Source organism: Salvia hispanica, chromosome 6, assembly GCF_029641045.1.
Source record: "Salvia hispanica isolate PSC_SH4W2 chromosome 6, Shi_PSC_v1, whole genome shotgun sequence".
NCBI lineage: Eukaryota > Viridiplantae > Streptophyta > Magnoliopsida > Lamiales > Lamiaceae > Salvia > Salvia hispanica.
In genome coordinates, this window is record NC_142697.1 from 26,912,755 (window position 1) to 26,936,089 (window position 23,335).

Genomic DNA, 23,335 nt, shown 5'->3' on the forward strand with positions numbered 1-23,335 from the left:
TTATTGAAGTAATGGAGAAGGTGTTGAAGAATACCAAGTACTTACAAAAGAGTAAACAGATGTAGCCGTGTAGGAGTTGCATGATTATCTACAGTTCTAACCTTCAAAAGCCATACAAAAGTTCTAAAATAATTTTTAAAGAACAAGCATACAGCTACTACTCATCAATGCATCACTCTGCCTGTGCAAACTCGAGCATGTTGGCATCCGGATCCCTGGTGAAGATTCTTGGCTGTCCCGGGCGAAGGGTATAGGGTATGCCTGAAAACACAAATGAGTGAAATTTGAGCCTGAATGTATCGTCAAGCAGTACCAGATGACCTCAAAGATTACCAGCTTTATCGAGGATATCCTTTAGCTTGGAAAGATCTCGTATCGCTATGCAGGCATGGCGGTCTGGCTCTGGCCGTCCAGTTAATGGGTCAGGATTTGGAAGCTCCGAAAGATGTATCATGTCAGCGCCAACCCATATCCAAGCACCCCTGAAGGGGAGCTTGTCGTGTGGACGTGCCTCATTTATTGGTAGACCTATTTGTGACACATGAAAATTTTTAACATTTTTTTGTAAGTGAAGAAGAATGGTCAATTTATCACACTGAAGAAGAAGGAACTCACCGAGAATATCCTGGTAAAAATGCAGTGACCTTTCAAGATTCTCACAAAAGAATCCAACATGGTGGATGCCAACAACTCCAAAACCTTCAAGATCACAAATTTTTGTGTTACATTTATGAAATTTCGACACATCAAATGATATTGATCCTTTGATATTGTTTTCCTCATAGAAGTACAAAATAAATGTTTGGTTAAGGTTCGACAATACATGTCTCGTATAGTGTTTCCATTAACTTACTGGTGCTGAGTTTTCAAAATAAGAACAGAGTTGTGGAGAAATGGTGGAAAGACAAGTTGATTTAAACTCAGCCGTTTCTATCTTCTTTGCTCTTACAACAAACCATAGAAATCAGATAATACCAGAACAAAACAGGAATTATACAGCAAAAACCAACTGGTATATCATGTGCGCCCTAGACAGCAAAACCGATGCAGCTTCTCCAAGTAAAATAAAGACATGGCTGGGGATAGGAGCATGTGGAATGTAAGATGGAACAATCATGTAGTAATACAAAGGCCAAACATAGATAAGCTAAATTCAAGACTGAATTGATTTTAACAATGACTTTGGCATCAAACAACAAGATTTACGCCCATTGTGCCATGCATTAAAAAAATAGGCATCCTAGCAATAGAGTTGCAGGTGGCTGGACATCTTTGCTTTTGATCAAGTAGTTTTGGTAAATATCTACATTCTTTTGGAAGATGATAATTCATACTCTTAGATATACATATAGCCATGGCAAATTTTAATTTCAAAAGTTGCTAATGAGAAATTGGTTATACAGAAATAAAGGTGAAGAAATGTTAACCATCCTTGTCGTTAACCTCAGCAGAATCATTATCAAGCACATCTGCCTCCGCGGATGTTTTAGCCTTTATTGCAAAAAATTGCACATTTCTAGCTTTTCCACAAAACAAATCTGTTTTTGACAGTGGTTTGGTAGCAAGAGCTCTTAGATTTACATCATTGGCCTGAAGATGAAGAGAGACACAGCCAAAATAAGTTAAAACATAATCAACAAATGTGGAACTAACATAGTGGTAAGCTAAAAGGTTTCACCCCAATCTAGATATCTAGTAAAGATGAATGTCTCTATTTTTTCAAAAACAGCTCAATTAACTCAACCAAAACTCCAAATTCAAACATAATCAGGGAAATTCAGACCCCAAATTCCCAATTAACTAAACTAAAACTCCAAATTCCCAATCAACTAAACTAGATTTCAATTGTCCAATTGCATGGCTTGGATAGTTCAGAGGACAAGTGAGAGAGAAGAACAGAACAATTAGCCTGTTTCCTACTGTTTCTATACAATCAAAATTGTAGCACAACAAAATCTGGCAATTAAAAAGTGTGAGTAATTAAAAAGAGTTGAAATTGAGAACAAAATCAGTCAAAAGAAGACATGAATCATACCTTGCTGAAGGTCTTGACATGGAGAATTCCACGAAACAAGAGTTGCGCCATTGATTTTGAGAAAGAAGAATGGAGTAGGGGAAAGTGATCGGATCTTTTCAGTGAAAGATAAATTTGAGAATCAAAGTTCAAATAAATCAAAGATATTAGAGAATTGCACACTTTTTTTTTTCTTTTTTTTTTTGTATAAGAGGAAATGCAAATAGACAGGATTTTTAATTTAATCGTGACTAAATCAATCTTTTATATATCAATATTTGCCAAATCTTTCGTTTATGCTTCTTATTATAATATGTAGAGTAATAATTTTCAATATTAAGAATGAATCTCCCAGCTCTTGAGCTTATGAAAGAAAAGAGAGAAGAGAAAAAATGGAGGAATTTAGTGGCAATTTTTTTCAATTTTAATATAAATAACAACAAAATTACCTTAATTAAATAATACTTAAAAGATATTAATAACTTATTTTTATTGGTAATGAAAACTGTTTAGCGATCCAATTAACGAGATTAAATTGCTATTATTAACAATCAATTATATTAGTTTGTATTTCTAAGAATATTTGCATTAATTACACAGTAATGAATACGTTTTTAAATATGCATTTAGGAAATGTGTCTTTTACATATTTATAAACACAAAAAAAAAAATATTCCCCAGAATCTATATCTTATTTTCTTCACATATTACAAAAGAAAAACCCAAACTAACACAACTCCAAAATAACCCCAATTGAAATACTATTACATAACAAAATCACTGCTGCAGAATACATAGAAATTAATATTACTCCCAAAACTTTTATTTTACTCCCAAAACTTTTATTTTACTCCCAAAACTCGTATAACTCTACGCACTCGCCTTCCTCTTATTGCTCCCCCGGTCGTCCTTGAGTTAAATCCGTGACCATACCCCCTACAGCCCCAGCCTCGAGTTTAGCCAATTGCATACCTCGTCCATCTCTTTAGGCACGGTGTAGTGCCCGATCCTAAAGAATAACATGCCAAACCAGGTAGTTTAGTCGAAAGCCTATATATATGAGGTTCCGGATTGAAATGAAATTTCTTAGATGATACCCTTCGTAGGTTTTGAATGATAGATTTCGGAAACCAGCAAGGTTCAAGGCATGGTAGGATTTCTCTCCATGTTTGTGAGGAACCACTTCATCACCTGTTAAAAGTATAAACTCAGCACAGTGTGTATCTATGAATAGTTTGGATGTAATTTGGAAAGGTACGAGGCGTACAGAGTCCGTGTGAGAGCAAAATTGGCAGTGATGCAGCGCGTCTTGCAGCATCGTGCGATCCTTCAATCTTGTTTCTTAGATTCCTGCAGTTATGTAAGGAGGTCAGGATTTGATAAATGCACCCAATTTCTCAATTATGTTAGATTTTTTATTATTCAGGGACAAAATGAACAAGAAAATACCTTGCACCAGGAAGCCAGCCACTTAGGCCAACAATGGCCCTTAAATTAACAGTATAAGGGTAGCCGTTTCCATATTTACCATGCGCAAAGCAAGTCGCGGAATAGAGGGCAGTTGCAGCTCCCATGCTGAAGCCTCCTATACCAAGTTTAACTGAAACAGAGCGATTAAAGAAAGCATATTTCAACTATTCGATTCGTACGAAAAGAGCCTTTTGGAAGAGTGGATATGATAATGCTATGTAGCACACAAAAATAAAGCTATACTACTGATGTTAAGAATGCAATTAAGGTTAGACAAGAACCTTAACTTTAAGCAAAAAAGGGAACTTTATTCTTCAAATATGTCTAACCAACCATGTGGAAATGACAATTCATACATAATGATGAAATGGGTTATTTTAGTTGTAAAGAATCTTACTGTCGGTAGGCTCTGTGGAAAGTAAATTAGCGATGTGCGCTGCTGAGGAATCTAAACCTTCGAAATCATCCGGACAATCTTCAGAAAGCTCGCCAACATCAAACCCTGCATAAAAAGTCGCAGAATGAATACGGAGTTGGTTTTAAAATAGTTATCCATGTTGTGAAGAATTAAAAAATGCTTACAAGCAGTGCAAGGAAATCCACCAAGTATAGCCACAGGGCGCGTTGGAGCAGTGGGGCATATCCATTTTATCTGCACGACAAAAATTAATGAGACGTTAAAAGACATAAGATTGACAACTTCTTCTTTCCCTAAAGGAGATGCTATTTAGCTACAGCAACTATAGTACAGATATATTCTTAGAAAAGACAGAATATAACTAAGAAGATAATGCTTACATTTGGAAGGGGAAGACTTTCCAAAAGTTGCGACCAACTGCAGAGAGAAACATCGCAGAAATGAGCAGACATTTCTATTTCATCATCTCCATGTGAAAAGAATAATGCTATCTATTTGTTTTAAGAGATATAAAGAAAACAAGACATGGAATGTGAAGTTAAACTTTGCCATTGTTTTCTTTCTTGCAAAAAGAGAAAACAACCCTTTTCTTGTTTAGCATATTACGGAATTATAAGGCGATTAGTGGTCCCATAGACCATACGCACACGCTCATTCGAGAGATTTGAGAATGAGATAAGGCAAAAAGGAAAATGCAAAAGCATAATTACCACAATTAGTGAAATTCTATTCTGGGACTGATATCTTTGCTCGGAAACTTAATTAAGATTAAAAAAAGGAAACGATAAAAAGTTCAAAAAACTTCAAGTTTTTGGGAGCCACCACCTTCCTTCACCTCCCACCGTTACTGTAGGAATATTCTCAAGTAAAGTGTCACTTGTAGGGATGAGTAAATATTTGTCCATCCATTGACATTCCTGATGAACTTTTTCTCACCCTTTAGTGATAAAAGCGCACTCATACACAACCTTTCGCGTAAAGGGAGTAGTACTATTTACCAAGAAAATATTAACCAGATTTTGTTGCTGTAGATCATGCTAGACAGAGTAAAGTTGCACAAGATCATATAAAAATTCAAGAGTTAGTGCACATCCCATTTCTAACCAAATAATGATGAACATGTTCATTCAACCATAACTCTGTTATGTTTTTGAAATGTGACATCCCAATCCTTATAAAGTGTGAGCATCAAAATGATTGAATTTAGTACTAAACTGAAGAGGAAAAAGAGATCAAACCTTGAGCCATTGTCACCAAGGCCATGCAGCCAGACTATAGTAGCCTGGTGCTTCCCTTTAGGCTTAACAACATAAGTCCTCCCAAACTCAACATTCCTTCTAGCTGTTCTACTCCCTGATAATCACAACAAACACTTCAAATTCGAGTCGAAATGAAACAAAATGAGCATACACAAACAGAGAACCACACATATATTTCTCAGAAAATGAGTAGCAGATTTCAAAAGTAACCAGATAGGCAGGCATTTAGCCAAACACAATGCAGACAATACAAAAGAAGAAGCTCCTCATGAAGAAACTAACCAGAGCCCATTGATGAATTGGAGTAGCTCATTTTAGGCAACAGAAGATGAAAGCTGAATTATCCCTTATTTAAAACAAATTCAAGCAAGCTTAATATGTTATGAAGAGAGAGTCCCCTATTTATACTAGGTAGGATATGGAATAACCAGCTGCACAATGCTTACAAAGAGAGAGAGAGAGAGAGAAAGAGCTAGAGAGGGCATCCATGAAAAGGACAAAAAGCAGGCAATCTTTTCATCAGCAAAGAGAAAGAGCATCAAAATTAGGGCAATGAGAAATGGAAAAAACAGAAAAAGGAAATGATTGATTCGATAATTTAGGTGAACCGTTGAGGGGTGTAGATGAACTACAGCATAGCATAGAGGGGGAGAATCTATGCTTGTGACTATAAATAAAGCAAGGAACTACAACTTCTTCAGGAATATTTTCTGAAAACAACTGGGGGGAGGAATAATTCAAAATTGGGCAAAAAAAGACAAAGTGGGGAGAGAAATATCTCTCTTTCAATCATTTGTTTATGCATTTTTCTGGTGATTGATGGATGCCCATTATCTTGAATGTGAAGTTCAACTGTCTAATTTATCATGATTGTGTTGCGCCACACCATAATTCAATCCTCTGACACTGCTGCTACTACACTCACCTCGCCCTAATTCAACATTGCGATTAACATAGGAATATTAGCATTTTGGTGCTTCAAATGGAAAAACCTAGCGCAATTTTCAATCCCTCGTTGTTTGCCACTACCACTTTCGCACCTCCATCTCCGTACTGCTTTGATTAGAGGTGGATTCTTCCACCTACTACTCACGCACTTTCTCCCATAATTTACTAGCAACGGATTCCAAAACTAGGGTTCATCTTTAATCTTGAAAATTTGTTATCTTTGATCGATAATTTGTGCCCATAAGTAGCTGTTTTAGTATAAATGTGAAAATTTCACTTAATTCTCTCAACCTCTGTTAAGCAAATACTCTCGTCGCATGTTACTTACATTTTTATAATAAAATATGAGTAGGAATGAGTTAGTTAAATATGAGGTCTACTGCCCAAAAATGGTAAAAATTGAAGTGTGTCAAACTTTCAAGGAATAGATCGAAATAAAAAATTATGTTAAATTTTCAGGGACAGAGATAGTACTTTTCGAGACTGAGGGAGTAGTATATCAATCCTCGCACTCTCAATTCGGACATCTCTACATGAATTATTAATCAGAAATGATATTTTTCAAATCACAACAATTTTTTGTTTAAAAACTTCATGTCATATGAGTACTATGGACACGTAATGTGGAATTGGCATGCCACATCATCGTCCGAGCTGTGTATAATAAGTGATCGCCAAATAACCATGAATAAAATGGATGAAATTTCTTGATATACAAAGTTTTTCGATAGATTGTTTGCAAATGAAGGGAGTATATATTTTTAGGTTGTTATTTACTCCATTCGTTTATAGTCGGGTGGCCATAATTTTTTTCATTTTCGATCAGTTGTAAAATTTAATAATTTTTGTAATATATCTCCTTATGTTTCTAATTGGACATTATAATTTATAACTCATGTCATCTAAAATAAAAAGAATAAATGGTTTCAAGTTTAATTTGTTAGTTGTTTATGTTTTGTAGCGATAAAAGTCCAAAAATGGAGCTTTTCATGCATGGCATCCTGTGACTCCAACTGGGCATTATCGTACTGCAGTTTATGTCCCTTTGCCTGTAAAATTAGCTGTGTTTATTTGTTACTGCAATTTCCTTTTATTTTTTATCATGACAAGAAAAGATAAAGAATTTACCTATGTGTGACTTGTGAGAACTTGATTCGACAACGATCTTTACTCTCTAGAAATAGCTAGATATTAATTCCTAGAACATTTTATGTACAGACTGCCACATAGAACTATACGTGTTGAAAGTCTCTTTTCTTTGAAAATAATAAAGTTCGAATCATCACATATTAACATTTTTTATAATCTTATTGTAAACAATATTATATACGTATGACCAAAATTTAAGGGCCTTATATATTTGATTCATATTTTAATAAAATAACAAGTTCCAAAAGATAGCAAAACAAATTTGTTTAGCGTGTTCTTCTTTGAAAGAGACGATCATAGCATTTCTAGTCGACCATAAAAAAAACTTAGGCCACCAAAGGCCAAAGCCAAATAAAATCCATGTTCACAATCATTGTTTTACTCTCTACATGGCCACGTTGAATTAAAGAAATGTTATTGGACATAGACCACTCAAACTTTCTTCGAATAAATAAGAGAACAAGTTTTTCATGCTAGGGATTTGAATATAATCGAATTTATTCGATTTTTTATCATAAGTGTACGAAATATATATGGTGGAGCTGATTTCGAAGAAAGGAGATGAGAATATATGGAGAATTGAGTTCAAAAGACAAATTAATTATGTAGATGGGCAAAGTTATCAAATATTGGCGGTTCATTTAGTGCACAAAGGGAATGCCCTTTTCTTTTTATTTCTTCACTTTTCTGGATACTCACACACTTATATATTTCGGGTGACTTAGAGCATAAGCAGCAGTTCAGTATCTGATACTCTCACACTCATATATATTTCGGATGACTTAGGGTGTCTCCAACGGCGCCCTTCCCGTTCGCCCGTCGGGGACGGGCGACCTGACGGGCACCATAGTGGGCGGGAAGGGCGCCCACGCCCGTCCCGAGTGCCCCTGCGATGGCCTCGCCCCTCTCGTCGACGGGCGAGTGGGACGGGCGCCACTGTGGCGAAGGTCGTCCATCCCACTCGGACGTCCGACATTTTAATTTTTTTTTATTTTTTTATTTTTTTTACTCTATAAATAGGGCTCTTCCAACGTCATTTCATTCACACCACTTGTGTTGACAAGTTTCTCTCTCTAACCTCTTTTTTCAATTATCTATAATGGCGAGTAGTCGTGCGGGTGGTAGTGGCGGAGACGCGAGTGATAGTAATGGCTTTAGCGATGATGAATTGGATCTCGCTGTGCAAGCGGCGATTGATCGACGGATCCAGCAGAGGCAGCAGCAGGCGGCGGCGGCCGTGCCTCGGCCGATCCATCGCCGACGGCATGTACCCCGGGACCATATTGCTGCACATCAGCGGTTGTATGAGGACTACTTTGCTCCAGAGCCGCGTTTTGGGGATGCCTTATTCTGCCGACGTTTTAGGATGCATCGTCCTCTGTTTATGCATATCGTTGGTGCGTTAGAGAGAAGGTACGAGTTTTTCAGAATCAGGGAGGATGCGGCTGGCAAACCTGGACACACACCAATACAGAAGTGTACGGCCGCAATCAGGTAACTGGCGTACGGAGGCCCGGCCGACATGTTCGACGAGTACCTCCACATTGGGGAGTCTTCAGCCGTCGAGTGGCTGTTGGAGTTTTGTGCGGGCGTTAGAGCGATATTCGGGGATCAGTATCTTCGGCGTCCGAGCCCCGAAGACTGCCAGCGGCTGATTAATATGCACGGGTCGGTGCACGGGTTCCCTGGGATGTTGGGCAGCATCGCTTGTATGCATTGGGAGTGGAGGGACTGCCCCGCCGCCTGGAAGGGGATACACACTTCCGGCTTCAAAGCCAAGCATCCCACGATGATCCCTGAAGCTGTAGCTGACTACCGGCTGTGGATATGGCATGCTTATTTTGGAGTGGCCGGGTCGAACAACGACATCAACGTCCTCCAGTCGTCGCCCCTGTTCAACGATCAGTGCAATGGCGTTGGTCCCGCCATCAGTTTCGTCGCCAACGACAACCAGCACAACATGAGATACTATTTGGCGGATGGGATATACCCAAACTGGCCCGTCTTTGTGAAGACGATCAAGCATGCGATCGGGCCAAAGAAGTCCTACTTTGCGACCCGGCAGGAGGCAGCGCACAAGGATGTTGAGCGCGCATTTGGTGCGCTCCAGAGGCGATGGGCGATGGTGAGGGGTCCGGCACGGCAGTGGTATATCCCCAACATCGGCGACATCATGTACGCGTGTATCATTTTGCACAACATGATTGTCGAAAGTGAAGGGGACGAACTGACTCAGTGGACCAGCGAAGATGACACGGGTGTCGGTCCAAGCCACGACGTGGCCACCGCGAATGTGAACATGGGGGTACCTCATGGAGAGGTTGAGCGGTTGCGCGCATTTGCCGACATGCGGCAAAAAAATGCTCATATTCGACTTCAGGAGGATATCATCGAAGAGGTTTGGACGCGGAGGGGTGGACACTGATGTGGTTGTTTTTTTTTTCTATCTACTATGTAATTTTTTTTTTCGAATGATGTATGTTTTTTTATTTATTGAAATATTCTTATTTCCTGTTCGTATTTGTGTCAAATTTTAATTCCGTGAATTTTAATTTAATTGTGAATTAATTTAATTGTGGGAAGGGCTAGTGGGAGGGGCGAGTGGGAAGGGCTAGTGCAGTGGGAAGGGCTAGTAATGTGGCAGTGGAATGGGAGGAGCTAGTGCTGGCGTGGCATGGGAAGAGCGAGTGGGAGGGGCGCCGCCGGAGATATCCTTAGAGCATAAATAGCAGTTTGGTGTCAGCCCAAAGTCTGGCCTTGCTAGGGATGCATACAATATCATATTTAATCGCATCTCTAAATAATACTTTAAAAAATTGGAAAAAAAAATGTGAGTAGTAATGAGCGTTAAAGATTTAAGTGTTTTTGTGTTTATATGAATGTATTAGATGTAGATACGCACTTAGACATTAAGTGCATATCTCTGGCATGGGGACGTGGATGCCTTATATTTCTAAAATTCAAAATCTATAATCCCAACTTCATATACTCCATTGTAATTATTTAAAATATTTTTCAAATATAGTGGTTCTTAATTTTTAATTAAACGTACTTTAAATTAAAATAAATACTTATGTGTTTATAAAGTATTATAATGAGCCTTTTGCAATTAGCAATAAGTGGGCCGTGTAGAATGGATTTTGTGGCCCACTAAGACGGATCTACCTTGTCAGCAAATGGGCCCATCTTTTACGAAATAATTATGACATCATGGGACTTCAATTCCATTCACTAGTTAGTTGCTATAATAAGAACAAAAATTAACAGAAAAAAGATTATGATTATGATTATTGAAAAAAAGATTGTGATTATGATTATGAAAATAAGTAATGATGAAGGATGATCTCAGGCGATCTCAATAAGGATTAGGTTAGATCAGGGAGATAATGATATTATGACAAATTTTCAAACCTTAATAATTTGCAAAAATTCATTTACTATAATAAGCTTGAGTAGGTGCAAGGTAATGATTATTTTGACTAATTACATTGAAACTTCTCAATTTGTAGTTTTGTTTGCTATGTATGTTGGATATGATTTCATAAACTTGATGGAATACAATATTCACTGTAAATTATATAATATTTTATTTGATTAACAAATTTCTAGTATATAGTGTATAATTTTCATTAATAAAAATAGGTGATACTCCACATAATTAAAATTGGGATGGCAAATTAAAATGTTTAGTAAGTATTCATAATGGCAAATGACTCTTTTTTAGAATATTATCAACATAATTACAGTTTACAAGAGTCTATCACATTGTAATTTGTATGTTATTGCAAAAAATCGATGTATTACTCGAGAATTTTAGTTTAATTTAGTAACATCAGTTATACATACAAAAGTCTTGCTGTCCTTCCATTTTGGAGAGTAGTTTAAGACAAATCTTTTTTGAATGTCAACTCCACTACCTAAATACCCAACAAAAGTCGAATCCATCATAAGTAGAAATTTACTTTCTTTCCACAATTATAGTGTCAATTTTTAATTTATTTAAACTAAGACTAACATATATGCTGTTGGCACTAGCTGTCTGCTAGATTAAATAACCACATTTTATTTTAATTATAATACGTGTAGTTGTCACTGAATCTAATTCCAAAATAGAGAGAGACACACACATTTTGCTTTTGAATATTTAAAAGAGAACTATATACTACTACTAGTTTTTATAATTTGCTATTTGATGGATTTCTTGTGAAAATTTAGATTTTACTTACAATTTAGATTAATAATTTGTTTCTATTATATAAGCACTCGCACTAAAACTTGTTTCGAGACAATTGGATATAAAAATTCTCATAAATTCCGAAAAGGATTGAATTGTTTATCAAATCTATTTAATATTTAATGCGACTATTGATCAACGATGCTCTTATTACTACTCAGAAAGTAATGTAAAGTGCAAGCGAAAAGTTCTTCATATTTCCTCAATTACCAAAAGCAAAAAGGGAATAATATTCTCGTTTAAAGATCGATGTGACCATTATTTCAAATTTTCAATTATAGTTTCAAACTCACTTAATTAATATACGCCATACGCCATTAAAAGTTTTATTATTTTATTAATAAAATTTTTATGATTTTATAAGTATTTAAAATTTCAATTTAATTTTTTTAACTATAAAATACTACAAAAGATAATATTTTTGGCCACTCCTAGTGCGGTGCTAATAAGTCGGGAAGACCAAGTGATAGAATTTTACACTTTCAAAGTGTAAGAAGTGGCAAAGGAAATTACAACTGATGTCAAGAGGGCTCAAACTCAGCACCTCATACAATAATGTCTAAGTTTTTTGCCGTTAGGACAAAGGCTCTGGACTTATGAATTTGTAACGTTGTTGCGTCTTTAGGTGCCCGCACAATGTGTAATTTGTATAAAATACGCGTTTTCGTTAACCTAAGTAAGTATTTTATTTCGTTGTCAATCAAACTAGACCGAAATAAAAATTCATAATATTCTCTATGATATATACCTCAAAAAAGTAACTATCACTATGATAGAATATCAGTAGAAGTAAATAAAGAATTAGGTTAGAGTATGGAGAGCAACGGTGGGGGAAAGTGATTCCCCTAGAAAGTTTTCTAGGTATTAAGTGGCAAAGTTATTTTGTATGGAACAAACATTTTGTTCTTTTCCCATTATTAGTAATATTAAGATAAAATATATGAGACCAAATTTCTGTAAGTATCTATCGAATTATTTTTTTAAGAAAATTAGTTGCATAAAAAAATTAGTTGGTTTGTATCTTTGGGTCCCATCTATTTTTATCCGTCCTAATTAAAATATGTAAGGACTTAAGTGCATAATTAAACTATGAGTGAAAATCATTACTTATAAATTATAACGCAACTCAGTTGATAAGATGATTTGATCCTTCAATCAAATTGAGAGTACTGAGTCATGTGGAATTGCAATTCAAAAAAGATCAATGTTTACGTAAATTCAATATCCACCTAGAAAACCCAAGTCTAATTTGAAGAGATGATCATGTTTATATCATATAGTATTTAGGTGTTGATTAGATTTTAAATGGTGATTTCTAGATTTAAAGAGTGTTTGACTGAGCTTAATTTTTTTAAAAATAATTTAAAATAAATTTGTCTTTTTCAGTTATATAAAATTTTAGTTACTTATAAACAATTAGTCATTTGTTTTTATTCGTAATCAATTCAATTGCAATATATGCCTAGGAAAAATATGAGAAAATAGGGGACCCATGATCCTAACAAGCAGGCATTTCTTATAATCCTTGCAATATTTAGGAAATTACTACTACTTCATAAGTTATTTCTGTATAATATAATTATATGCTTACTTAAATTACATCCTAGATAGAATCTCAAATAGAACTAAATGGGCTAAACCCAAAATCAAATTGAAAAGTGCAGGCCCATTTGCAGAAATGAAAACTGCTCCCGAACCTTCTCTCTCAAATTATTCCGGCGGCGATTTGGCCAAGCAACAAGTGTCGCCGCCGATGAAAATCAAAACCATCCAAACTTTATATTCCTCTCTTTGAGTCATCAACTTATTTAATCTCTTCTATTAGACCTGAATCAACTAAAATTGAAATCGAAGAGAAATGTTTTAGACGCAACCCTGACTCTTTCCATTGATCGCCGCCGCCTAATCTTCTCCACTTCCTCTTATCAACTGCACTTACTGGTGTCTGGTGAGCGCGTTGCTCTAATTATTTCATTTTTAGGTTTTTGTTAATAACATGCTTAATCGTAGCTAAAATTTGCAAAAAGCAGAGCTGTCGACATAAGATACATTGAATAACTTGTAATTGTAATCTAGTTTGGCCTAGAATTTGAATTATTGAGAATTATGTTTGTTCCAGAGATACAAGACATTTTATTATGTTTATATGCCTCACAAATGCAGTTGGGGATTGAACATGCGTTGGCTTTTTCCTTTTGAGATCTAACGATGCTCATTATCTTTTACTCATGTGTGTTATTCAAAACAGTACAGGATTTATGTATTTCATTCTGTTGTTTGAGTTCTAAGAAACTTACAGATATTTACATGTATTTGCTATTGTGATTTTTCAACAATTTCAGCCACCCTTAATTCCAACCTTGCTGAGCTGATTGTTGTGTTATTCTGCTTCAAATCTATCTCTCAACCACACATAACAGATGCGCTCTATCTCCTCTAGCGTCAATATCTTTTGGATTGATTTGTGATGAACTCCAAGTACAAAGCTCTAGCTTCATTAGGGAATTTCCCACTTCACAATCTTCTCCATTGCCGCACAATTGCCAAAGTTAGGCTGAAATGGGTCAAAAACCGGTCTTTGGACCACAACATCGACGTCCAAACAGATATTAAAGCTGCTTTTCTCATAAAAAATGCCATAATCCGCTCTCCCACTGGATATTTAACCTCCAAATCGCTCATCGATTCTCAGAAACTGCTTGGCATCACTGTACCCACGCTGCGCTTCATGCGTAGGTACCCCACTCTATTTGAGGAGTACCCTCATCCCAAATACCCCTCTTTGGCATGTTTCAAGTTGACTGAGTTGGGAATGATGATGCATCAGAAGGAGCTGGGAGTGTACGAGCAGTGTGAAGGTGATATCGTGGAGAGGCTGTGCAGGGTTCTAATGATGACTCGCAGTCAAATGGTAACCAAATTGCCTTTTTTCATTTTATTAGATGCTTGTACTAAGAATCAAATTCTTAGCTTTGGTTTTATTTCTAATCAGTTTTGAGGAAGGTGTGTTGTGTTTGTAGTTTGAATCTACTGGTTTTTTCTCTATATTTTCAAGAATGGAATGTGTGTTAAATTTGTACCAAATTGGTGATAGATGCTCCTCTGGCCATTTTGTTCTTCATTTTGAGTATGCTTGATGATGGTTTTATGTGTTTACAGCTGCCTTTTCAATCCTTGCATCCATTAAAATGGGATTTAGGATTGCCTGACGATTTCGACAGAAACTTGATAAGAAAATATCCAGATCATTTTCGGGTGGTGAAGGGAACTAGTGGGACCAACTGCTTGAAGCTAGTACAGTGGCCAGAGGATTTTTCTGTTTCTCTGTTGCAGAAGATGAATGAGAAGAGCATAGAAGAGAGCACCGAGGGATTTTCCCGGTACAGAGGATTCAGGAGGGGGAAGGTTGCATTAGAGTTCCCAATGAGTTTCCCGAGGGGTTATGGAGCTCAGAAGAAGGTGAAAGCATGGATGGATGAGTTTCAAAAGCTGCCTTACATATCTCCTTATGAAGATTCAAGAGGAATTGATCCCAACAGTGATATTATGGAGAAAAGAGTAGTGGGGTTGCTTCATGAGTTTCTAGGCCTCACTATATACAAGAAGACTAAGAGAAATTACTTGAGATGTTTGAGGGAGGAGTTTAATCTTCCCCATAGGTTTACTCGGATCTTTACTCGATATCCTGGGATATTTTACCTCTCGCTCAAATGCAAGACTACAAGTGTGGCATTGAGAGAAGGGTATCAACGGGGTAAGCTGGTCAATCCACATCCTCTGGCTAAACATAGAGACAAAGTCTACTATCTCATGAGAACGGGTCTGATTTATCGAGGTAAAGCTCTCGATGTCATACCTCGTCTTGACAATCTAGTCGATAATGATGCGGAAGATGTTGGAGAAGAAGATGAAGATGAAGAAGAAGAAATCGAGATGAGTGGTGAAGATTATGATTTGGAGGCTGAAACCGATTCGGGCACAGATTAGCATTATAGGAGTCAAGTGGAATAGTTGAGCTCGTGAGGTATAAGCAGTTATAATTTGCCTCCTTAGATGATGCTATTAGCTTGGATGAAAGGATTGTGGATCCTTTTCGAACTTAGTTAGAGTCGTAAAATGGAATAGGCATAGATGGGTAGCGATGCTTGGCTCAAAGCTGAAGATTTCTGATTATGCTTATATAAGAATCCAATTAGTGGTGATCTTAATTTGTACGAGGAAATCGAAAAAATTGAAAAGAGTGAGTTTTGTTTTTTGATCAAGTCCCATTATTTGTATTCATCCAAAAAGTAATATATTTCTTGAACTGATGCAAAAAAGCAATCAAGCTTGTTCTCAACTTTTACTACTTCGGAATCAGTTGGTCGGACATATAACTTCAAAAATACAGTAAGATTATATTTTCATATACTCCCTCCGTATGCCATTAGGAATCTCATTTCTTGACGGCACGAGTTTTAAGAAATATTATACTACTATTAGTTTTAGACGAAATGCGAGTGGAATTAGTCAGTGGAATGTGGGACCTTATACCATTTATAGTAAAAATGAACCAGAACTCCTAATCGCATTATGACTAAGCTTCTATAGTTTCATCTATCAAGGTAATATTGGTTACATGATTGTCTGTCCAGGTGTATAGTTTGAGTTATGTTATGGTAATTTTTTAAATATTGTTTTAGATGTTAATTAGGTAAGCACGGGTACTTGCAAATTGCAAAATCACCAGCCACTCAAAAAAAAAAAAAACAAAGACACAAATAACATCTAACAAATAAGTACATTTGATAAACACTAGTACACATTAAATTCAAGAGCAATAAAGAATTAATGACATTGCTGTAGCGTTTCATCGCAATTTCACATACTAGTAATAAAATATTGACCAAAAGGTATATCACAAAATGCCTGCTATTTCGTCATCATTACAACTAGCAATATTATTCGACAGGTAAATGGTTGAGAAAATAAGACATTTAATTCTTCCAAAACAAAGACAAAATGCACGAGCATCCACATAAGCAGAGTAAGGATTGCTCCAGAACGGTGCAAATACTCACGTTTGAAGACAATATAGTGCTGTCGATTATTTCGAGCTCCTTGAGAAAGAGTAAGTGTATTTCAAGTGGCAGAATAAGCCATCATGCTTTAGAGCCCCAAAACCAAGAGAAACAGCTTCAATCGTTGCCAAAAGCAACAGCAAGACTAACACATATCCATTAAAAAAACCAAGCAAAATCAAATAATCTCTTTAACCCTGAAGAATGTTACAAGATTCACCATTCTCTCACCCGAAGAAGTCTTTCTTCTACCAGCAAAATCGCCAACTATGTTGAGTTTCAGTAGTGATGACCATCTTCATCATCATCCCCATGTCCATCAGGAGGTCCACCGGGGCCCACTACTTCCAACTGTCAACCAAAAAACATGGGTCATGAACATTTTGCGGGCAATAACTGTGTTGAGTTCCAAAATCCTTTCACCATAGAAAACATATAGTCCCCAGGCGGATTCTCCCAAAAGTATATACATTTCTAAATAAGATAAGCTAATTTAACGCTACAACTTGAGGGTCTTTATATGTATAGCTCTTAAACAACATGTGGAAGAAGAAAGGTTTTCAGTATGCTTTAAGTATCATCAATATCTCATTTCCATTTCAATATGCTTCTAAAAGTGTAGGGCACACTAGGTAAAGATTTAGCAAAAGCACTCCTAACAAGAGTGATATTAACAAAAGATTTCCTTTCTTAACTAAAGTGCTTCAAATATCTAACAATGAATCCTTTTTCACATGACATAATGAGAGAACTGTAAAACAAATTGTTGCTATGAAATCATAGTTACACCCATCAGAAAAAAATTTATCTGCACCGACTAAGGATGAATATGAATTGTAAACTAGTACATGCCAATTCCAAATTGTGCTAGTAAATTTAGTGTTCTATGGACTTACCACAAAGTACTGTGAGCATACTGGGCATTCATGTGGCTTCCCCTTCTCCAGCCAAAACCAAACGATGTCATGCTCATCCTCTGTACAATTGCAGGTATAGATTATATGGTTGCAAACTCAAGGACACATACAGAAGTAGAACAGGTGGTGTATAGCTTATTCAAAGAGATACAGAAGATAAATACATATTGGCTTACCGCCTTCATCGCCGGGACATCCTACAATTCTTTTGTCATAATAAGACTTGATCACTGCAGGTGCTTCCTGCCAGCAACCAAAGGTTGAGATGAGTAAAAATTTAACATGCACACAGAGAGAGAGAGAGAGAGAGATGAGAAACATCTATAAATTCTCATGTAGAGTTTTTGGTCCATAAAGGCAGTCGAGTTATTCTTTTTGGTCTCAAGTCCAATATTGTTTACTGTATTGTTTATACATCGGGATGGATTATCCTAAACATGAAACATTATCCTAAACATGAAATATTATCCTAAACATGAAATTCCGGCTTCAGCCACCAAGAGATCACCACAGCACTCGACTCAGTTACTAGGTCCACCAGCTTTATATAGTGGCTCCTGGGACATGTCTATTCTCTAAATTTAATTTTACAACACCAGTGTCCAGTACAAGAGTCCACATTTTACCCCAAGCTAATAATAGGAGAGGCCTTCTCATTTAATTCCGATATTAATCTGTCATATCACCTTTTAGATAATTCTTTTTCTACAAATTAAATACAACAAAATTTCTCATTACCTATGGACGATGTCCAGTCTCCTAACACATAAAACATTGAAAGAAATTTCAGCTACAACAAGAGGATTAATGCACTGACCTTTGTTCCAAATGGACCAGACGGATGATTGATCTCCAGAATGTCCCTTCCCTACCAAACAAAATATTGGTAAATGAGTAATCAACAGCTCTCAACAATATCAATTCAACGACAATAGAAACAAAATAAAAAATCATAAAAAGCGACTCACTTCAATCTCGGCCTGAAGCTCTTCGCGCTCATGACCAGTAGCAATCGGCACTATATCCTCCACTTTTTTAGGCACATTCCCTTAAAATCAACAAACAGCACAAAGAAACACGAACACAAACACATCAAATAACATGCAAACGAACCAAAATCGAATTGAACAGATCCCGACAAAAGTCAAAAATTAGGGGTTTTTTAGAAGCAGACCTGATTCCGAAGAGAAGTGGCGAGAAAATACGGTAGCTGAACGGACAACATTCTCCGTAGGTCTGGATGATCCACCGGAGAATTGGGCGGCCTTGGGAGCGGATCGAGGCGGAGCGAGAGTGCGGAGCTGGACAGCGAGCCTTCTGAACATGATTCCGATCCGATTAACCTCACGGATATGATCTAAGGTCTCCCCCTTCGATTGATGACAGCTTGATTCACTCTCTAGATGCAGAAATGTTGGTGGTAGAAAGGGAAAAATGGAAGAGAAGGAGGCGATGGCAAGGGCAAAGCGAGGAGTAGTGAGTGTCTCACACGCGTGGAGATTGTCGCACGTGTTTTGCCCGATTCACACTAACTTCGGATCAATCGTTTTTAATCTTTTGACTATTTCATTTATAAAAACTCGAAATTAAATTCAAATAAATAGGATTAAAAGTAATAATCAGGTTTATTAATCATCATATAAGGTCTACTAACTATAACTAATTAACTATGATTTGTATGGAATTACAGATAATAAATACTATGGACTAGCAAATTTCAAGACAACACAGTACAAAATTAATGAATTAGTATTATTTATCAAGTCTTATGACGGAATATTAGAGCATCCACAATGGCGGCTAGCGCACCGGCTAGCCGATTCGCGTCGCTAGCCGGTCGGATAGCCGAACCATTGTAATCGGTCAGCGGCTTTTCGGCGAAAAAACCGGCGAGCGCTAGTCGGTTTATCGGCGCTGGCCGATGCGCTCGCCGCCATTGCAGGCTGGCGATCGGCGAGCGATCGGCCAGCGCAATTTTTTATTTTTTATTTTTTTGAAATTTTTTGAAACACTATATATACGCGATTTTAGTTTCATTTTCATTTGCACCACTTGTTTTAACGAGTTTTCTCTCTCTCTAACTTCTTGTACAAGAGCAACATCGAGCGATGGACAACAATAATGATTCCAGTCCGGCGACGAGCAGGTCTCAGACTCCCACGATACCCATGGGGTTTGGATGGGGGCAGATGGGCGGTGGGCCGGTGGGCGGGGGGTACAATATGTACCCTTGGCAGCAGTTAATGGGATTGATTGCGGGCGGGCAGGCGATGCCGGTCGGGGGGCAGGCCAACGGCGGGCAGGCAATGCCAGGGTGGGGAGATATGACGCAGATGACGCCGCAGATGATACAACAGATGATGGGGATGATGCCGGTATGGCGGGGGGGGGGGGGGTGCAGCCCGGGGTGCAGGGGTGGGGGGGGGGGGCACGGTCTATCGTCCCACACTTGACTTTTTGACGGCTTCGTCTCACACATCGACCCTAGTGGAGACGCAGTTCACTGGGGATGACCGTTTCTCATTAAATGAGCTGGGGATCGATATCGTGGAGACGAACACTAACGTTCCAGCGGGGGGAGTAGGGGGGGTCGGGCCGCGCCGAAGAAGAAGAAGAGCAGGGGGAAGAGCAAGGTTGTCGGCGAGTCGTTGCAGCTGGTTGTTGACGACACCACCGCACGGAGAAAGTGGACGAACGATGAGAACGTCGCCCTGTCCAAGGCGTGGTTGTCGGTTTGCGACGATCCTCTGGTTGCGAACAATCAGAGGATCGTCAATATGTGGGCTAAGATTAAAGCAGCCTACAAGAGGTACTGCCCGCATGGAAAGGACTTCACCGGGGAGGAGTGCCGGAAGGCGTGGGAACGCATCAGGGCCGCGGTTGGCCGATTATTGGGCTTGTACGCCAACGCCCTCAGCATGCAGACTAGTGGGCAGACTGAGGAGGACTGCCGGAGGATATCGGAGAGTCTGTTCCCCAAGCCGAGGGTTTATAAGGAGTTCACCTACTGGAACTGCTATCTGGTGCTGAAGGACTCCTAGAAGTTCCGGGTGGGGGTCGACGTTGGGTGGTCGAAGAAGCAGAAGCTGAACTATTCCGGCGATTACAGCGGCAGCAGCGGCGGTTCCACGACCTCCCCCCGGATACTGAGGAGTTTCCGTCCCCTCCATCGTTTGCTCGCCGCACTCGCCCGGTTGGCCAAAAGCGGGTGCAACGGGCAGCGAGGGGATCCTCCCCCCTATCGCCCCAGGAGGTCCAGTCGGCACCCCCCCACCCGCGCACACCTCATTCTCGCTTCAAAAAACGCGGGAACAAATGTACAAGGTCTTCCAAGATTGGAGGGCCGCAACTGACCCCACGGAGAAGAGGTTTCTTCACTCGATGCTCGAGAGCATGCGGCGAGGGCACAGATGGGGGGCTCAGATGCCACCGATGTGGAGGTCCCGGGTGGCAACGGCAACGGCGGCGAGGACGGCGGCGACGACGATGAGGAGTAGAGAGAGGCAGGGCTCGTGTGTGGAAGCCCGGTTTTTTTTTTATTATTATGTACTTTTTTTAAATCTGTGTACCTTTTTTTATTTAAATGAAATGAATGAATTTTCCCGTATATGTCTCGTAAATTTAATTTCGTAATTTATCGTAAATTTAATTCCGTAAATTTAGTTGTTTTTGAATTATTTTTATTGTGGCTAGCCTGTGGCTAACCTATTTGCTTAAAATGATGATATGGCAGGTGGAATTTTAGTACTGATAACGTAGCATGGAGAGAGAGTGACTAGCATGTGGTTGGCCTATAGCCATTTTGGATGCTTTTAAGTTTGGTATAATTCACAATTTTTTTTTAGTTATGGGTAATATTCAATCGAAGTTGGTGATTAATGGGCTGATTTGGCCAATACAGTTTAGTAGGTGTATCTGCTTTCATACAAGTTAAGTATATTGGGCTCATATATAAGGCAAGAGGCCTAAACAAAAAAATTAATAGAAGAAATAGAGATTTTGGATTCATAAAAAATATAGTACTGTATTCACTTAGGCTTAAGTATGATGATCATCAGATCAGGTAACTTATCTAAGCACAAAAGGGGATAAAAAAAAAATTGCAAGAAGCATGAACTTACTACACTACATTTGGAAGTGCTGCTAAATGTTAAATTTTAATTTTAAAAGAAAATAAATATGATAGCAGTACAAAACTTAATTTCTAAAATTCCAAACCCCATTAATTTACATGATAAAATAATTAATACCTCAATTAAATGAAATAAATCAGTTAAATGAATTACATGTTTTTCTTTCAAACCAAGATGAACATTGCATTATTTTCGGCAAATATCCCGCCAAATTATTGATCAATTATTGCTTAATTAATGCCACGATATTGATTTACGTTAGCACCAATTATATGTAACTATATCTATATATGGTGTCAAATATTTTGTACTACAGATATGTATTTCATAGACAGCCTGGCTATCTATCTATTTTTATGGTAAATAAGACAATCATTGCATTTCATAAATTGCAAAATTCGGCACACACACTACATATATGTGTGTATATTTTTAATCATTTTGGAATGATAAAATCTCTATAAAGTATTACTTTCTGCAACGAGATTCTTTAGTACAAAAACAATGTAAAAACGAATAAAACAAAAAACTGAGCTCTGAAATAATTATTTATTTACCCGTTGGTTTGCATTATTGCATGTTGGTAGTATACCACAAGAAATGACAACATTGCAATATAATCCGATCATGAAAAGTCGAAACGTGTTTTAGACACAATATTGCCAACATACCTAATTAATTTGGTTTGGATTTTCAATTTTTAGTATACCTATATAAGGTGCATGTATATAACACATGGTCACACTTCTTCTCATATTTTACTCATATAGAATATTTCCCATTAAATATAGTGAAATAAATTCTTACATTAAATAATTTTAAGCAAACGCCTAAAAATAAATGATACTCCTACTATTAAAATAAATTATTTTTACTCGAAATTTAAAAGGGACATTTCGGCAGCGATTCATAAAGTGTAACAGTGTTTCTAAGTTATATATATAGGCATTTTAGCTGTATTCATATTCTTTATTCATGCTACATAAGATAGGCAGATCCAAGAATGTGATTTCTAGACTTCACGAAATAGTAATGACAGCCAGGATTGAGGATACTATATAGACCAGTCACATTTATCACATTTATCAACAATTATTCATTTTTTTTTCTGCAAATGAATTTATAAAAAAAACGAGTGATATCCTACACAATTGCCAAAGAATCATCATATCAAATTACGTAAAAAAAACCAATGCTTATTTTACTCAATTTCATCTAATCATCTCAGCTTAGAAGATTGACATTACGTTTGAATTTTATAAATATAGTAATTTTATCCGAAAGCGTTACTCACTTTGGATGTTTAACTTTTGTTAATTAATAGATCTATCCTTATCCAAAACTAATGATAAAAAAAGAAATATTAAAAGGTGGCCATGTTTAAAATTTCCTTACTATCCTAATTCATACGGTTTAATAATGGTGGTAAATTTACTTACTTCATAATCTAAAAATTCTTCCTCTACAATATGCTTCATCCATCTCAATTCATATGAATTGATACAAATTATTTGAGTTATTTTACTTTTATAATAAAATAATATGTTTAATCCTATTCATTTGATTATGTTTCATATAATTTACTCTCTTATTTTATTTAATTTATAGTATTTAATTATCAATCACTACTTTCTTAAATTCAGTAGTACTAGAAAAAGCACTCAATTAACGTATGATGCAAATATTAGTACTAGTATTGAGGCAAAATCTGTCCAAAGGTGCATACATCCCAA

The 23,335-nt window shown here is 37.3% G+C and overlaps 4 protein-coding genes across 6 annotated transcripts; 1 reads left to right on the forward strand and 3 right to left on the reverse strand.

The window, feature by feature from the left end:
- LOC125204769 (glyoxylase I 4-like) lies at positions 1-2,212 on the reverse strand. Its single transcript, XM_048103497.2, has 5 exons — positions 2,036-2,212; positions 1,428-1,590; positions 616-699; positions 334-528; positions 1-261 (listed from the first exon to the last, which is right to left on the reverse strand). The coding sequence occupies exons 1-5, from the start codon at positions 2,084-2,086 to the stop codon at positions 173-175; spliced, it is 582 nt and encodes a 193-aa protein (XP_047959454.2). The 5' UTR covers positions 2,087-2,212; the 3' UTR covers positions 1-172.
- A 394-nt stretch (positions 2,213-2,606) lies between these two features.
- Positions 2,607-6,042, reverse strand: LOC125203565 (uncharacterized). Of its 2 annotated transcripts, none has more exons than XM_089059969.1 (9): positions 5,616-6,042; positions 5,141-5,255; positions 4,283-4,319; positions 4,067-4,136; positions 3,882-3,986; positions 3,464-3,614; positions 3,282-3,364; positions 3,112-3,205; positions 2,607-3,023 (listed from the first exon to the last, which is right to left on the reverse strand). In XM_089059969.1, exons 1-9 carry the CDS (start codon positions 5,698-5,700, stop codon positions 2,951-2,953), a joined length of 813 nt encoding a protein of 270 aa, XP_088916095.1. In that variant the 5' UTR covers positions 5,701-6,042; the 3' UTR covers positions 2,607-2,950. The 2 variants fall into 2 exon arrangements, with proteins under 2 accessions (XP_088916095.1, XP_047957903.2); XM_048101946.2 differs by lacking the exon at positions 5,616-6,042 and adding an exon at positions 5,444-5,605.
- Positions 6,043-13,144: 7,102 nt separating this feature from the next.
- Positions 13,145-15,754, forward strand: LOC125207923 (Ubiquitin carboxyl-terminal hydrolase family protein). 2 transcript variants are annotated; one of them, XM_048107445.2, is made up of 3 exons: positions 13,145-13,440; positions 13,835-14,403; positions 14,652-15,754. In XM_048107445.2, exons 2-3 carry the CDS (start codon positions 13,960-13,962, stop codon positions 15,477-15,479), a joined length of 1,272 nt encoding a protein of 423 aa, XP_047963402.1. In that variant the 5' UTR covers positions 13,145-13,440; positions 13,835-13,959; the 3' UTR covers positions 15,480-15,754. The 2 variants fall into 2 exon arrangements, with proteins under 2 accessions (XP_047963402.1, XP_047963403.1); XM_048107446.2 differs by having other exon boundaries at positions 13,913-14,403.
- A 547-nt stretch (positions 15,755-16,301) lies between these two features.
- On the reverse strand, positions 16,302-18,983 carry LOC125203247 (putative cytochrome c oxidase subunit 5b-like). Its single transcript, XM_089060240.1, has 6 exons — positions 18,644-18,983; positions 18,438-18,517; positions 18,287-18,337; positions 17,646-17,712; positions 17,449-17,528; positions 16,302-16,903 (listed from the first exon to the last, which is right to left on the reverse strand). Exons 1-6 carry the CDS (start codon positions 18,792-18,794, stop codon positions 16,832-16,834), a joined length of 501 nt encoding a protein of 166 aa, XP_088916366.1. The 5' UTR covers positions 18,795-18,983; the 3' UTR covers positions 16,302-16,831.
- Between the last annotated feature and the right edge of the window lie 4,352 nt (positions 18,984-23,335).

Bases quoted from the DNA above. Each gene is read 5' to 3' on its own strand.
- LOC125204769 (XM_048103497.2), bottom strand. From the start codon at position 2,086: ATGGCGCAACTCTTGTTTCGTGGAATTCTCCATGTCAAGACCTTCAGC. The intron at 1,591-2,035 runs GTATGATTCATG...CTTCATCTTCAG, and splicing joins ATGTCAAGACCTTCAGCAAG to GCCAATGATGTAAATCTAAG. The intron at 700-1,427 runs GTTAACATTTCT...GTGATCTTGAAG, and splicing joins TGAGGTTAACGACAAGGATG to GTTTTGGAGTTGTTGGCATC.
- LOC125203565 (XM_089059969.1), bottom strand. From the start codon at position 5,700: ATGCTCTTTCTCTTTGCTGATGAAAAGATTGCCTGCTTTTTGTCCTTT. The intron at 4,320-5,140 runs GTTTGATCTCTT...TTCTCTCTGCAG, and splicing joins CTTGGTGACAATGGCTCAAG to TTGGTCGCAACTTTTGGAAA. The intron at 3,987-4,066 runs GTAAGCATTTTT...CTTTTTATGCAG, and splicing joins TGGATTTCCTTGCACTGCTT to GGTTTGATGTTGGCGAGCTT.
- LOC125207923 (XM_048107445.2), top strand. From the start codon at position 13,960: ATGAACTCCAAGTACAAAGCTCTAGCTTCATTAGGGAATTTCCCACTT. The intron at 14,404-14,651 runs GTAACCAAATTG...ATGTGTTTACAG, and splicing joins TGATGACTCGCAGTCAAATG to CTGCCTTTTCAATCCTTGCA.
- LOC125203247 (XM_089060240.1), bottom strand. From the start codon at position 18,794: ATGTTCAGAAGGCTCGCTGTCCAGCTCCGCACTCTCGCTCCGCCTCGA. The intron at 18,518-18,643 runs GTCTGCTTCTAA...GTTGATTTTAAG, and splicing joins CCACTTCTCTTCGGAATCAG to GGAATGTGCCTAAAAAAGTG. The intron at 17,529-17,645 runs GTAAGCCAATAT...GCAATTGTACAG, and splicing joins ATGTCCCGGCGATGAAGGCG to AGGATGAGCATGACATCGTT.